Here is a 16,601-nt window from a genome sequence, read left to right as displayed (position 1 = left end):
TTCAATCTGAAAATTTAGTAGCGCATGAAGAAAACTGTTGATTTGCATTTGAAAAGAAATCTGATCAGTCTTAAATCAGTAAAAATGACAATGTAATTAAGATACTCCATCCGATCCACTTTGTACTAAATCAGCCAAAATTAATATGGATCAGAGAGAATGCAAATCTTTTATCTAGAGAAAGATGAACCAAGAACCACGTATTAATCTTGCTCCAATAGTCCACATCTTTAACAAGTTTCTTTCTGCCCCTAAAACGTACTCCCTCCGTTCCGATTTACTCGTCGTGTAAAACCACGACGAGTAAATCGGAACAGAGAGAGTAAAACTCTGTTGACAAACAACAACAAACAAAGGCACTAGCGGTATCGGAAATACATAGGAGCTCTTGGGTGCTCCACAACCCTATGTGAATATTAAATTTAAAAATATCAGAAAAAATAAAAAAAATCTGGAATTTGAGGATATCAAACATGGGTGCCCAATCTACTCCTGTGTGAAGTTTCGTGAAAAATATACTGAAAAGTATCCGTGGCGGAGAAAATAATGTACGAACTAAAATCCACCAAAATAGGGACGCGGAGTTTTGGCTCCCGGGCTCATCTGCACCCACGCTTACAAAAAAAATCAAAATAAATACTAGAAAAATTCAAAAAATTCAAAAAAAAAATTGTGGTGGTAGATATTTGACGCGTGAGGTGCGTCCCAAAATTCAACTCATTTGAGCATCTGAGCAGCTTTCGGCAAAAAGGACAAAATCAGGGTCTGCAAAAATGTTTACTGTTCGCGCACTGTTTTGACCTGATTTGTCTTTTTTGCCGAGAGCTACTAAGATGTCCAAATAAGTTAAATTTTGGGGCGCACCTCACACGTCAAATTATCTACCACCACAAAAGAATTTGGAATTTTTTGAATTTTTCTAGTATTGTTTTTGAATTTTTTGCTGAGCGGGAGCAGATGAGCCCGGGCTCCGGGATGAATTATCGACCGAAAATAGTCTTTTTCTATACATAGGATCTTTTTTGTCTTTTTGACAAACAATATATTTCCTTGTAGTTTTTCGTGAAACTTCACACAGTAGTAGAATGGACATCTAGGGCTGAAACTACTGTTGTGTCACTCCTTTTCCGAGTGTAACTCTCAAAAAAGGAGCCAGCTGAGCACTTTACTACTACAGTGGTGCCACTCTTTTCCGAGGGATGTGACGCTCGGTAAAAGGTCAGCTGCCATGTGGGACACCTGGCCCCACTGGTCAGTACCGAAGGGTTATTCAACAGTCATATATCGAGCATCTTATTATTTTTAAATATTTAGCAAATAATTTAAAACTTTTACTGATAATGTGACCAGTGGGACCACACGTCAGGTAGGAAAATGTTTATGTGACGTGTTTTTATCGAGGGCGACGTCGGCGCTCTCGGTATAGGTAAACCAAGTGACGGCGCCATCAGTTCCTAACGGGCATGCCACGTGGCTTTTCTTTGCCGTGTGTGGCACTCGGCGTCTGCCCCGTTTGCCGTCCGGTGCTTGTTCGTCGTGAGCCTGTGACGGCAACGTCAGCAAGTTGTCGTGAAGCCAGGTTTGCCGAGTGCGGCTCTCGGCATTGTTTACTTTGCCGAGTGTCTGCATTTTGGCTCTCGGGCAAGAGCCTGACACCCGGCGTATAAGGAAATTCTAGTAGTGTTTGATATCCCAAAATTTGAGATACTTTTTGAAATTTCTGTGTTTGTTTTTCGAATTTAATGCTCATATATGGGGTGGAGCACCCCGAGTGCTTCAAATCCTCTTCCCTAGCCGTGCCCCGAAGTTCTAATACGTAGCTAAAGTACCAAGGATTTCATAAAATAATACAAGCAGTGTAGTAACAATCAGATATAACTATGATAATCAAGTGTCAAGAAAGTTGATGAGATCGACACAAGGAGCTATAAGAAGGTGCTACTTAGGAGTTGGGGCCAGATTGCATATTGAACATCAAAGATCAAACAATCAGCCAATGTAAGAAAGGCTCAGAATGTGCAATCAGCAAAGAACAAACTATCAACAAGGATGATAGTGTATTTGCTGCTACGGCCATCCAAGTGACATGGCATGTTCTACTAGTAGCAGTACTAATAATAACTAATATTTTTTTGCGGGGGAATCAGAGAGCTTTATTCTATGAAAGCATTTTGGGACAGTCAGCTAACAGGCTGGTCACCAAGAAGCTAGGAGTCTCCTCAAGCCAGCTCTCGGTCACATTCAAAATGCAAGCACGCTTTGCACAAAGATGCGCCGGGAGGTTAACTGGCCTGTTTACATGTTGAATAACAAATGAAGTAAAATTATTACACAGCTCTCCTATCTCTAACATTAAAGGAGCCACAATTGAACGAGAATTGTGACGAGTGATCCAGAGCATCACCATCTCCAAGTAGTTCAACTTCCATTACGACGTGCGGGAATCCTCGAAGAGAAGCAAAACGAACTCCATCTTGTAGTGATAAACCCTCCGTAATCAAGGGATCAGAGATGCCCAAGTATGGCTTGCACCATGCTCCCAGGAGCGCCGAAGAGGACCGAGCCACCCCTCCCGCACCGCCCCTGCCATATGCTATGTTTAAAGCACCGTCTGTGGTGATCTTGACGACACCATCATCTGGCGGTCTCCACCCAAAACCAGGCAAGATCATCGCGTCTCGTCGTGGTAGACGAAGGAGGGCGATCGCTTCCTTGGTGGCCCTGATTGTTGCTGTAGGATCCCTCCCCTCATCCTCGTGCTTGATCCGGTTCCGGGAGTGTCATATAAACCACATAATCGTGGTGATCTTGGCGCGGTCGTCATTTGTAAACCGAGGATCACAAGTGGTATCCCGCGCCCATAAATCTGGATGAAGACGAGGTAACCTGAGACCAAACCAAGTATATGCTTCTTCCCAGAAGCGTTTTGCATGTGAACAATGAATGAGTGCATGCTCTAGATTTTCGTCCATATCCAGACAAACTTTGCATCGACGAATCTCTGCAATATGTCGATAGTTGAGAGTGGCCTCATCTGGGAGAATTCCACGTAGAACCCTCCACCAGAACACTCTAACTTTCGGAATGACATTCAATTTCCATAGGGATTTCCACAACTGCGTATCATCCTCTGAGGTTCCAGTAGCCGTCCCTTCCTCTAGAGCAACACGCTCTTTCTGAGTCACGAGAGCACGGTACGCCGTTTTCACAGTGTAGTTCCCCGATCTTTCGAATGCCCATGCAAGAAAATCATCTCCTCCTCCTTGCCGAATAGGGATGTTCAATATTGCTCCAGCATCAGGAGCAATGAAAGTATCTCGAACAAGCTCTTGCCTCCACGACCAGTTAGATGGATCGATAAGCTCGGACACACACTCAATGGTGGTATGTTGTGGCCGCAAAAGAGGAGACATAGATATTGTACTCCCTCCGTTTGGAATTACTTGTCGCAGAAATGGATGTATTTAGACGTATTTTAGTTCTAGATACATCCATTTTCGAGACAAGTAATTCCGAACGGAGGGAGTACCTGGTATCCACTTGTCATTCGAGAACGATATGGAGGATCCATCTCCCACACGAGAAATCAGTCCGGATCGAAGAGCTTCCCTCCCTGATAAGCGGTAAAGAATAGAGCTGTGGCTCATTTGTGACAGTATGTATAGACACTACAAGGGGAAAACACACTGGCCTCAACATTCAGACATGCCTTGTGGAGAATGGAGGATCCTCATCTTCTTCTTGCATCTCATGAGACGGAATTATTGGGATTATGCTCTCTTGGAGGCAATGCTCAGTAAAAAACATACAATATTGTTTCTTTCCAATGTTCACCATTCCCAAGAACTTGCCATTGATATCGCAACGTAACGCATATTTACTATTAAAATGGATCAAAAGCTCACGCTCGTTGAGCACCACCATTTCATTGAACCACCTCACCATTGTATCAAGTGGTGTCCTCCTTTTCCTTTTGAGAGAAATTAAATCAAGTTGTCGTGATGCCTCCACCCTCGGCAGGTCAATACGGTACTTAAAGGACCAAATTTCGGCCTTGTAATCCTGCATCGTCCACACATCCAGAGTGGGGTGTTTGGGAAGGATGCCGCCCGAGAAGCCTGAGAAAGCAAGCGCCCCCTTCATGTCGAACAACTGCTCCGCATCATACAACTGGGCAGGACTACGCATCCACCAGAATGATTCATCTTCTGTATCGAACACAATAATATCTTCACCATCTTCTATTCTCACTCTATCCCCAAAATGACGCCAGTGCAAACTGCCCCCATGCTGGATTGACTTCGAACATTTTAGCGCCATCAGTAACTGTTCGTTGGAAGCCGACGAGACTGTTGTCATTCTAACTCTGACGTGTCTCGGCTCGTCGGATCCAACTGTGAGGACGTATAAGCTGGACTCAGACAAGTGTTTTGATTCTGAGACCCAAAGCACCCTATGTTCTCCGGTTGGATGATGCCGGTAGAAACCAACTACGGCGTTGCGGATTCCTTGCCCAAATCGAGGCCGCGGCAGGAGAGCATGCTTGCGGATGACTGGGTTGCATATGTAGAATTTATCTCTCCACGAGACGACGATGAAACCTTCACAAGTGCCTTGGAGACAAATCTCGTTGCGGTGTTTGAGACCTGGGACGAAAGGCCAGAGCTGCTGATTGGTGGTTACCGAGCCGGCATCACGGACGACAACGAGACTGGCAGGCCGCCCAAACCCGTCGATGATGGGGAGCGGCGGCTGGCGGCGATGGTGTTCGAGCATGAATTCAGGCATGGAGGTGGCACCGCGCCACGACCTGCAGACGGCACGGCAGCGGCCGACGTCCCTGGGCGGCAACCGGACGAGTATGAGGTCGACGATCTCCTCGGGAAGGTCCTCGAGCAGGGCCGCGACTCTCTTGCCCGGCATGGTGCCCTCTGGAGACCCGTTTCAGTGAATTGCTTCAACTACCAGTGGTCGTTTTACCCTGCACCGCGGCGAACAATGTCGGCGTGAAGCTGAAGTGCAGCTCGGTCGAGGCGAGGTGGCGATTCAGGAGGGCAGGGTCAAACTTTAGGTACGTGCTTTGTCCGAATCCAGGCAGGACGCGAGCTCGATTCGGACGCGCCCCTGGGTCGGTCCATCGCTTTAACTGGGCCAAACATCCTTTCTTATTGGGCTGACTTGTGCGGCCTTGATGTTGAGGTCTTAGACTCTAAGTGCGCCAGCTCAGTTATGCTAGTTTTCTTCTATTTTCTGTATATATCGTGCTATATGAACAGAACGATGGGACAGTTTGGTGCCCTTTTTTCAGAACTGGATAAAACTGGTTGCTGCAGATATTTAACAAATTCATTGTCTAGAAAAAGATATTTAATATTCAGTGTTTTTAATGTTTCTAATTTTAGAAAATCTTCATGAAATTTCGAAAATGCTCAAATATTATAAAAAAATGTTCAAAAAAGATTGTGGTACTTTGAGCTTGGATATGTACCAGAGCCTAAGAGCATCTACAGCCGGACATAGCAAATCCGGCCCCTCAAACGCCCGCGGATACGCCCGGGCGCAACCGCGGGCATTGACCGGGCACTCCCTATATCCGCGTCTCCACACCCATGTATATTATATTCCGTCCCCTATATTCATACTATACCATGCAATGTTGATAAAAGCTACGTAGATCATGAACGGACATACAAATGCACAATTGGTTCATCAAAAGATCACAGACGGATCATCGGAAGATGCCCAAAGTTCACATAATACACATAATATGGCGGACAAGTTGAAACTACAACTAAAAAAAGGCAGACCGGTGCATGTAGCTTCCGCTTGCGCAGGTTCGCGGAAGGGTCCGACTACTTTGGGTCTATTGTACGCAGCCTTTCCCTACATTTCTGTAAGAGGCTGTTTCGAAGACTTGAACCCGTGACCTCATGGTCACAAAGGCAGCAGCTTTACCACTGCGCCAAGGCTCCCCTTCTAAGTTCAAACTACAACTAAAAACTTGAAATAAAGACGGATCTTCACCACTTCCTCGCCGGCCCTTTGCCCTTCCGATCATCGACGCAGTTGTAGGAGTTTTTCTGCAGGAGGTGGGTCCACGTCAGAGGAGGAGGAATCAGAGATGACGATGAAGCCTTGCAAGCGCCGACGCGGCCTTGCTTGCGCTTGAGCTTGGCCACCCTCGCCTCCTCCCTCGCTGCCTCCACTGCCTCCCGCTCGGATTCCTCAATGCCGAGCCGGAAGCTGCTTGGCTTGAGCCTACGAAGCCGTCGGGCCTTCGTCTCCGCCTCAGTCAGTGACCAGCGATACGCCCACTCGAAGAGACGGTCCTCCTCATCGGACACCCGGCGGCGGCGGGCAGACTGCGTAGACCGTCAGACACGCCCGCCATCTCCCTTGCCATCTGCCTCTCGCGGCGCACAGCTCGTGCCTCCGACTCCAGAGTCCGCATCCGCGGCGTCGACTGAGCGGGCACTAGAACCTAGCACTGCCCACGTGGAGCTGCGGCCGGAGGTGGAGGAGGTTGTCAGGCGGGAGGAGCAGATCGGGCAGGCCTCGCAGATCTGCGCGTGAGGAGGGAATGGCCGGCGCCGGCATCGGCGCTGCCGCGACGAGCGATATGGGGCATCGCACCGGACCCGGAGCTGCGAACCGTATCGACCCGCAAACGCTCGAGCGCGATACAGAGTGCCAGCTCCTCCTCGTCTCCGGAGCTACCGTCAGAGTGGCTGCCGGTGCTAGACATGCTCGCCGGCGCTAGGGATTTGGCAGATCGGGGAAATGGGAGCGTCGGGGAGCGGAGCGGAGTGAGCTAGGCTTTGTGCTGGACAGGGGTTTTTGTGGGGTCATGGTGGGCCAGCAGTGGGCCCGGTCAACGTGGCGGGCACGCCCGGGTGTACCCGGGCCGCCTCATATCCGTCTTACATTTGGGACGGATATGAGGGGTGTCGGTCAACCCGGGCGTTTGAGGCCCGTTTGAGAGCTCCGGTTGGGTCGGTATTTTGTGACCGGTCAATGACCGGACGGCCTACCCGGACGTATGAGACGGATATAGGGCGCCTGGCTATAGATGCTCTAATAGTTTGCCATCATGTTATTTATTATCATTGAGAAACAGTATAATGGAGCCACCTAGGAGCCCTCTCAGCGACTTCAGCTCATCAGCCGTCGGATTCGCTAACCTGCGCCCTGGATAGCTCGATCGTAACTGCATGCACAAGTGCACTTTTCACTCGCCACCTGACGCATCACACAGTCGACCCAAACGTTTCCGGGCCGCTGCTCTTGGGACCGATCTGGGAGCATTCTCGTTAACTGGGCCATGAAGCTGCTATCTAGGCCCGTGTTCTCGGCCTGATTGATTCTTGGTCCACTATGTATACAGAAGGACTTTGTCTCAAAAAAAATGTATACAGAAGGACTACACAGCAGTGTCAGTGTGTCAGTGTGGTTAGTCTCCCTTCAGCAACGGCGGCGGCAACGTGTTGTCTGGTTTAGAAACCTCTCCTCGCTCGGTGGAATATGCCCGCGGTACGGGCGGCAATCGCTGGGGCTCCTTTTTCTCCACCTTGAAGGTTCACTCCCTTTCCTCCGATGTCCACCGCCACTCCGATCCGGGTCGCTTCAGAAGAGGAAAAACGAAAAAGACGACTTGGTTGTGGTCGTGCGCGGTCCATACGGCACGAAGAAGCTAGATCCATTGGACAAGAACGGCGTTGCGCATGGTTGTGGTACAGGATACTGATGTGTGGAGTCTATATATGGTGTCGATCATCTGAGCTCGCACGCCTAGCGACCAATCGGCGACAGGCCGATTAAGTCCATGTGTGCAAGTGCAGGTAACCATCTCCAATGCTACATTGGCGGCAGTGGGTTTAGGAGGAAGAGTACAATGATGCAGCCATGCCATTCATGCCGTGGAAGGAGATAAATCTAAAATAAGTCTTGGTACTATTTTAATTACCAAGGCGTTGGGCGTTCAATCAGATCAACTCCTTAGCTTATTATTATGCGACCCTGCTCTTAGTTGCTTCATATGCATAACTCATTAGCTGTCTTTTACAGGCTTAATGGCTTATCAACTGCAGAAGATGTGCACACATTAGTTCAGGTAACTAGCATAGAGAGCATCTTGAAAACTAACCTGTGGTGGCACTTGCGAGAAATGTAAGAAATGTTTTTTTTTTCAGTTTGCTGTTTCCACACTTGTTCAGGCTATATACTCCGTCTCTAAAATATAATTTTAAAGAATAAACTGTTTACAGTTCATTTCTTCTACTGTTATTGATATTGCAGGTAGTGTTCTAGCTGAAAAGTATTGAGGTTGCAGGTTTCATAGAAGTGGTGCATTGTTCGCAAATTCTACACCATTTAAGCTTTAGAGCCAAAATAATATGTGCTACATTTGGTTACAGGTGCACCCGCTGTTTATTTTTTGCAAGTTCTTTTATAGTCCTTTGTTTTACATTTCAATTTGCATCCTATGAGTGTCTAACAAATATAGGCGTCACACAACTCTTATTTTTTCACCACACACATCTATGAGATGCACCATTCAGCATGGGTCCCCGCAGAGAATAAATCACTATCTGATATAGTTTACCATCCTATTTTATTTTGCAAATTTGTTCAATTAACTTTCAAAAAAAATCTATATTTATTTGTTAAGATGGACGGGCGCGACAAAGCGCGCCTCTATGTTCTAGTGGAAGCATATCAAGGAAATATGATAGGAGCTGATGAATATCTTATTTACCAGGCCAGGCAAAGAAAGGAAATAAACATGTTATGACTTATTTATGTTATCTGCTCAAATTAAGAAACTATGAAATTGCACACATTTGCATAATATCTTTACCTTTACCTAATAATAAAATAAATTGGGTTTCTTTCGTCCGTCATGACATTTTTCAGAAAAGTCCCTCCATTTCAGTGAATTCAACCCGCGTTCCTGTTTTAAGTTAAAACGAAACGTTTTTTCATATTGTACACAAAAGTCCCTGTGTTTTCTTGAAATCAACCCGCAATCCGGATTTAAGTGACACACGGACCGTTATTTTACATTTTTCGAAAACCACCCTGATGTTTTAGGTAATTCATCCGCGGATTATATTTAAGTCAAATAATGTTCTTTTAAATCATCCATATCTTTTAAACCGTAACTCCGATTTGAACATGTTATATATGAAATTTGATTACAAAAATATGTAGAATATGAATATGAGATTATTTGTACCTGTTAAGTATTTTAAAATGTATTTAAGTCAAACAAATGATTTTCTAAATTATCCATATCTTTTAAACCGTAACTTCAATTTTAACATATTACTCCCTCCGTCCCAAAATTCTTGTCTTAAATTTGTCTAGATACGGATGTATCTAACACTAAAACGTAACTAGATACATCCGTATTTAGACAAATCTAAGACAAGAATTTTGGGACGGAGGGAGTATATATGAAATTTATTAGAAGAATGTGTGTAATCTAAATATGTTGTTAATTTACCTGTTAAATATTTTAAAATATTATTTTGGGAGAAAACTTATAATTTATAGCGTAAGATTTGTTTTCCTTTCATACCGGCAGTGATCCGGATTGCAAATAAACACCCCACTATAATAATATAGGGAAAAGAACACATCGATACTACACATGCATACCTCTGAAAAGTGTCGTAGGGGAAAACAACAGATTTCTCATCGCGAGAGTGAGAGAAAGCGGGAGAGAGAGAGAGAGAGAGGGAGGAGAGAGGGAGAGAGAGTCGCCTTAATCATATTCAAACACGTTTTTGTTTTGTTTTGTGTGAACACCGAGGCAATCGCCAGCGAGGGTGAGAAGGAGGATAAGCGGCAACACAAATATGATGCCTCGCAAAAATAAAGGAGATGGACCTACTGTGTTCTTGAGTGATGGTTGTGGGTGAAGAACGTGTGTTATGATTTCTCTACCGTTGCAACGCACGGGCTCTTTTGCTAGTTTTTAACCTATATATTGATCACTGTTTTTACTTTATTTGTTGGTATATCAGCTTGCTAGATATGAACATGCAAATTATGCAATCATGCTGCAGATGTTCTTGTGTTATTTCTGAACTTCCGCTCACTATGTAGATCAGGCTTTTAATCACAAAACCGGATCCCCATTACACACAGCTCCTTTACGTTGATAAATCATGGAAATGCTATTCAGTAATAATATGTCAGTATGTCCCCCCGCAAAAAAAAATGTCAGTATGTCAGCAGTTATCTGTGATTTCTTGTTGTAATCATGTTCAGATGGTTAGGTACACTTGCTACTTTATTATTTGTGCCTTTTTCTGTAACTGAATTCATTGTCCAATGCCCAGAGTAGTTCAATATATCATGGTAATGCAACCCCTTTTGCACCCTGTTCGTACTTAGGCCACGTTCGGCTCCTCTCCGCTCCGGAGCAGACCAGGTGCTAGCTCATTTTCACGGAGCTGCAAAAACTAAGCTCCACGACTCCACGGAGTCGGAGCGGTGAGGGATTCCGAACAGAGCCTTAAACTACGATTTGATCAATTCATGTTCAAACGGGCGTCCTAATTACTGTTATTCTTGCCCAGCATTGTGCCAAACGTTTTCCTCTTTTGCATCTCAGGCCAACTGCTCTTTTTATGGCTCTAGGGAATTTTCGGTTGAATGCCACGCTGGGTTAATTTGACCTTAGCGTCTCACATTCTTTTTTATACTTCGGAAAAGACAGAGGGACAATTTCCAGTGTGTTCTAATTTCCGAAATCTTCTTTTAGAAAACCTGCGGCCAAGCAAATTACACGGCAATGGAAACATTGAGCCACATTATGTCTTGAAAAAGTAATAGCTAGCTAACGTTTTCAAGCATAGATAAACCACAAACCACAATGATTCAGACATATTCAGTCAGGCCAAGCCAAGAAGGTCGCGATTTATACAAACATCAACGGCGAAGCCACGCTAGCACATTAGTACCTAAATATAATCAGAAGCACCCATATATGTTGTTCTTAAATACTTCATGGGAGCGGCACCTGTCACCCCAAGTGTCTGCTCCAGAGCCCATGGTTTACTTATATACTAGAGCCACGGTGTCATTCAAATTCAGTTCTTCATACTAACAATATATATAGTACTAGCAATATATTAATACTGCAAATTAGTCCGGTTCCCCTGCTTCCTTTCGCCGTGGATCCGCCCCCTCCCTGCCACAGCAAGAGAACGATGGTTAGCATTTCCAACAAAGGAGTTTTCCAGAACATAACTTCAAACTCAAGTGAATGCCATACTAGTTTTGATTTCACCGTTCAATCTGAATAATAAAACGTTTGTGTTCTTAACCATGTAAGCATAAATCCTAGAGTGTCTTTATTCGACCAAAAGCATGAGAATAATAACAGTGGTATGAACTTACTCTGGCTACGCATTGAAATTTGGGTACTAACAGTACCAACTTAAAAGATATCAAAGAAATATCAGATGACAAAAGCAGCACCTGTTAAGTGGCTTCACTTGCACCCATCTACTTGGCCGGGACATGCACCTGCTTCTGTCGACGTGCAAGATATTCTTCGTACTCCGAGTCACTCTCAGACTCAGAGATCCATCCATAGCAGGGACGCCTTGTGCGACCAGTTCCTGTAGATGCCGGATGTGGCGGCCCAGCTGTGCGAGCAGGTGGGTCCATGATCATGGGGATCACTTCCCCTGTTTGCTCAACGGCTAACACAGTCTCGGAAGGTTGTGCCTCACTGTCAACCATCACAACGGGCATGGCATTTTCTGACGGTGGCTCCATCATTGCTGCTTCCAGTTGCTGCATTACCAATACCAACCAAATCCCATGTAAGAATTGGACAACAATACAACATGCATGAGCTTTGTTGCTTGAGGGAATAAGAAACCAAAATTAAGCATTGCTATCCCAAGGTATTAGTTTGGAGGCAAATCCAGTTTGTCACAAGTAACAGGAGTTTGTGCACCCTAAATGTTTTCTTATACTACAGAAAGTACTGACAGCCAACATGTTCAGTTGTGTTACAAAACCAAGTGGGAAAATACTACGTACATAGTGCAATGCTAATACAACACCAATTCATCAGTCAATTATGTCAGCATAAAAGAAACATAGGAGATATCAGCTGGCTCACTTCTTTCAGCTGGCAGTATTGACTGTAGTCATTTTTATGAATATAAACAAGTGTTTACATGAAAAAACATGACATTTTTTATACAAGACCAACAAAGCAAATAAGCACTGAAAAGTAATCTCCAAAAAATCAAGGGGATTAAGAGAGAATCGGCGCACAAATCTAGGTGAAGTAATCAACAAGAAAAAAAAACAGTAATCAATAACCGATCATAAATCTGTAAGATCAAGTAACCATATACTCCAGCACATCCAGCCGTCACACGAATCTCTCATGGAGTCATGGCCACTCTCGACTTCCTGCGACTGCCGTCTATCACCATTCACCAGTGAGGGCAGTGTCGCTTCCACCATGCTCTTGCTCAGTGGCGCCGGAGAAGACGGCATGAAGACTCCACCTCCACTCATCCCTGCTCCAGGGGAGCCTGTGGTGTGCAGCGACGACACCAAAGCAGCCAGCACCGTCTTCTCTGATGCCATGAGCGTGTCGACCATGGGGCCGGCGCCCATGACCTTTGACCCTTCGCTCTGCCCAGTCCCTCTCAGGGTCAGGGAAAGGGCGCTCAAGTAACCGGTGGAGGGGGCAAACTACGACAACAACAACCGGTTCTCCTCAAATGTTTGACGGGGTTCTCCTTGGGTTTCCCCTCAAAGGGAAGTCGCCTAACGCTTACAAAATCAGTTCTGTCAGCTATCCCTGCTTATCTTATGTCATGCATCAAATTGCCTCAATGGGTAGTTAATGAGATTGACAGATTAAGGATATTGTTTCTTTCAAAAGGAAAAGGAGGACTAAAGGAGCTGACTACTTGGTCACTTGGGACCAAGTTTGTCGATCAATTCAAGGAGGACTTGGAATTAAAAAATTAAGTACTCAAAATGATTGTCTTCTGATGAAATTTGTTCACCGCCTCCTTACAGCGCCAAACATTCCGTGGGCAAGATGGGTCAGAATAATTCATTTCAATAACAGGGATGTAGGTGATCGCCTCCCTCTTAATACAAGAGCATGGTCACAAATCAGCACTCATTTAAGGGGTTAGAGAGAGGTGACTTGTGTGCAAATCGGAGATGGGGAGGCAACTTCATTCTGGAAAGACAAATGGCCTACTAACGGCCCTTTTATATCCAATTCCCTGCCATCTACTCTCATGCGCTCAGGCCTAACATTTCTGTTGCGGACTGTAGGAGAGGCGGAGAATGGATAATTCACACTCGACGTATCATGTCTGATCAGGCGGACAGCGAGCTCCATTCACTTGCACTCTTCCTCAACTCTGTTGTCTCCAAGAGGGGTCTCTGGACAACCGAGCCCTTCATATGAATCACTCAGTACCATTCTCTGTTGGAAAATGCTACGAGCTCATGAACAGTAACATTTGGAACTGCTCAGCACCCAAAAAATGCAAAATCTTTGCCTGGTTACTTGTCAAACACAGGATTGAAGTTAGGGTGATTCTGAAAAACCAAGGAATCGTCAACAATGACAACTGCCCATTTGGCTGCAGCAATCATGAAACTGTCTCACCTGGTTCTGGAATGCAGCAGAAGGAAATATATTTGGGAACTCCTCGGCGTCCGAATGAGTGATGTGGATCAACCAGCGGACATTTTTACTAACGGAGGAAAGTTCATCTCTGTACTCTGAAGACAAACGAAAATCTTGGCAGCTGATTGCAATCACTTTAACTTGATCTATCTTGCTAGCAAGGGATCAAAGGGTCTTCAATGCCATAACTACCCCCGCCCCGGGGTAGTTGTGAAACAATGCACGGCCATGGTTAAACTCTGGTCAAACAGGGCTAAAAAAGAGGAACTTATGTCTATTCAAGAATGGATTGCGGGCTGGCCAAGGTAGTCACTATTTTCTTTGCCCTTTGTTCTCCTATTCTGCACTCCTATTGTGTTTTGTTTTCACCCCTCTCCCTCCCTTTCTCTCCTGTTATGTACCCTGGTTTGTAAGAACTATTTCCCCAGTAAACATGTGGAACTGGTGCATCTCACAGGTATTATTGAGCAAGTTTTAGTTTTTTTTGGGCCTGGGATAACAGTTAGCAACTAAATCAACACAACCTTGAGCACGTTGGTCTGTAGGCTGAAGCAGAGCAGCAAATTGGTAGGAATACCACACGCAATGCAATCACACCAAAGTATGAGACATGGATAAGCACATGAGCGAGCTCACCTGAGCTTCATCATCATCATCATCATCACCACCACCGTCATCCCCATCCTCCTCATGCGGCTGCTGCACGGCCTGCAGCTGCAGCCTGTCCTGCTCCTCCTGCATCTCGAAGAGCGCGTCCTGCACGACGGAGTAGCAGCTGTCCTCCAGGAACGGCCACCCATCCCTCCCATACACATCCTGAGCACAGGGACGAGGCCGAATCAGCCACGACCGTACAACCATAGCGTCCGCCGGCTCCCGGATCGGCCGACGACACCGCGGGAGGAGAGGGGGAGAAAAGGAGAGGAGAGGGAGACCAACCCTGAGCAGCCGGTTGACGACGCTGCGGACGTCGGCCTTGCGGTAGCCCATGATGGCGAAGTGGTCGATCGCGGCGTCCATCCGCTGCGTCCCGCCCCTCGGCCGCCGCCGGGACATCGCCGGAGGGGGTGGGCGGAGGCCGCGTCGCTCGGCTCGTGCGGGGGAGGGGGGAATGGCGGCCGCCGGCGGCGAGCTAGGGCTTCGGCCTTGGTCGATTTGGGGAGCGGAGCGGAGCGGGGGTGAGTGGCTGTTGAGTCGTGCGGTGGACTGACGGTGGCTCGATCCGTCTGTTTGGTCCGTGGCGCCAGAGCGGCCCGAGCCAGGCGTACTGACCCAGCCCGAACGAACCACTAGTTTTTTTTAACTGAACCAAACCAGCAACCACAAGTTGAGCTCCTTCGACTCAAATGAAGGATTTTTTTTAATGATTAGTATCCTAGAATATTTTCTATATTGGTTGTTTGATTATCTTTTTTCGATACAGGGCGCTTTCATTAATTTGAAATGTATTATTGAGTGGATACAATATATGATGAGCAACACCCAACATCCTAAAAAGCACCGATACGGCCAGAACTGCCGATTTGCCGTCCTGATACGGGGGGACACGGGGATACGCCCAGATACGGCTGGATACGCGTATCCCGCAGTATCCCATCTTTTTGGAATTAAAAAAAAGAAATAAAATCGGGATACGGCCTAGATACGGCGTGGACACGGTGGGGACTCGGCAGCCAGACTCCAGTGACCATGCTGCTGCCCATTTATCCTCCCGATAGCAACCATGGTCAAGCAGGTAACCTCAATGGCTGTTAGCAAGGAAGGAGATCTTGGTAGAGAAAGATGGCAAGGCGGCCGCCAACAAGGAAGAAGCTCCGGCAGGAAGAAAGATGGGGAGTGTGGTGGCCAGCGAGGAAGAAGATGGGTGATGGAAGCTGCCGATTTGGCGGCGCTGTCGTTTCCTTTCTTCACTGGCGGCTGGAGAAAGGGAGTACGAGAATGGGAGGTTGGGGTCGGCTGGAGCAGCTGGAGTGCTACTAGTCTAGGGTTTTCTGGAATTGGGCCTTACATGGGCTCTAAGTGGATGGACAGCTACATGGGCTCTAAGTGGACGGACAGCTACATGGGCTGTGAGTGGACTGCTCTCAGTCTTTCATGAATAGAAAGGAGACAATATATATCCAGTACTAAAAAAATCTCATTAGATCTTAATTCAAATTTATTTTTCTATATACTTTCATATTTATTTTTCTAAATACTTATATACCCCGCCGTATCCCCGAATGGCTGTTTTTGGAAAATGTCGTATCCCGTATCCCCGTATGCGTATCCCCGTGCTTCCGTCCCCGTATCCGTGCTTCTTAGCCAACATCTGCATAGTTATGATGCACACAGCCAAACACAAACAGTCTGAAAAGACAAAAAGATTAAAAAAAATTGGACATATTGGCATGGAGTCAAATAGGATCGTCACTATGCCTATGTCGAAAGAGGTGATGGACCAATGCGGAGGTTATGATGCCACCCATATTGAAAAAAAAAACTGCATGGCCACCAGCTCCAATCGCGTGCACACCGCTTTGAACAGCGTTTGGTACTCCGTACGGTGAAGCATAGACCACATAAGAAGCGAGTGCATACAACAGAAAATAACCTGCAAAGGAGAAGAGTTTTTGTCATTAAAAACTGGATCGTTTCTACATAGCCAAATCATGGGTGGTTGTTTGATTCATGGGTTTATGCTACATTTGATGCCAAATCTAGCATCCATTTCAACCTCTTGAAAAATCAATTTTTTTCCTGCGAAACAAACTCAAATCCTATAGCAATCAAATGAACATGATATTATAAACATATTTTTTCACACCCCTGTGGTTTTACAATACTGCAAAGCCATGGTGTCGCCTTCAAGAAGAGGACAACACCCACAGGTGTCATTGCCGCCAGCATCGGCATGCTGAGCCACATC

The 16,601-nt window shown here is 46.1% G+C and overlaps 2 protein-coding genes across 2 annotated transcripts; both read right to left on the bottom strand.

Moving 5' to 3' along the window:
• Positions 1-3,699: 3,699 nt before the first annotated feature.
• LOC119338193 (F-box protein At5g18160-like) lies at positions 3,700-4,923 on the bottom strand. The gene has a single exon (XM_037610502.1). The coding sequence runs from the start codon at positions 4,921-4,923 to the stop codon at positions 3,700-3,702; it is 1,224 nt and encodes a 407-aa protein (XP_037466399.1).
• A 5,943-nt stretch (positions 4,924-10,866) lies between these two features.
• Positions 10,867-14,885, bottom strand: LOC119340622. The gene is made up of 4 exons (XM_037612542.1): positions 14,633-14,885; positions 14,330-14,509; positions 11,491-11,811; positions 10,867-11,200 (listed from the first exon to the last, which is right to left on the bottom strand). The coding sequence occupies exons 1-3, from the start codon at positions 14,747-14,749 to the stop codon at positions 11,518-11,520; spliced, it is 591 nt and encodes a 196-aa protein (XP_037468439.1). The 5' UTR covers positions 14,750-14,885; the 3' UTR covers positions 10,867-11,200; positions 11,491-11,517.
• Positions 14,886-16,601: the final 1,716 nt, after the last annotated feature.

Source organism: Triticum dicoccoides, chromosome 7B (genome assembly GCF_002162155.2).
Source record: "Triticum dicoccoides isolate Atlit2015 ecotype Zavitan chromosome 7B, WEW_v2.0, whole genome shotgun sequence".
Lineage (NCBI taxonomy): Eukaryota > Viridiplantae > Streptophyta > Magnoliopsida > Poales > Poaceae > Triticum > Triticum dicoccoides.
Note: the sequence above shows the minus strand (reverse complement) of the source record. Positions and strands in the feature narration are given on the sequence as shown.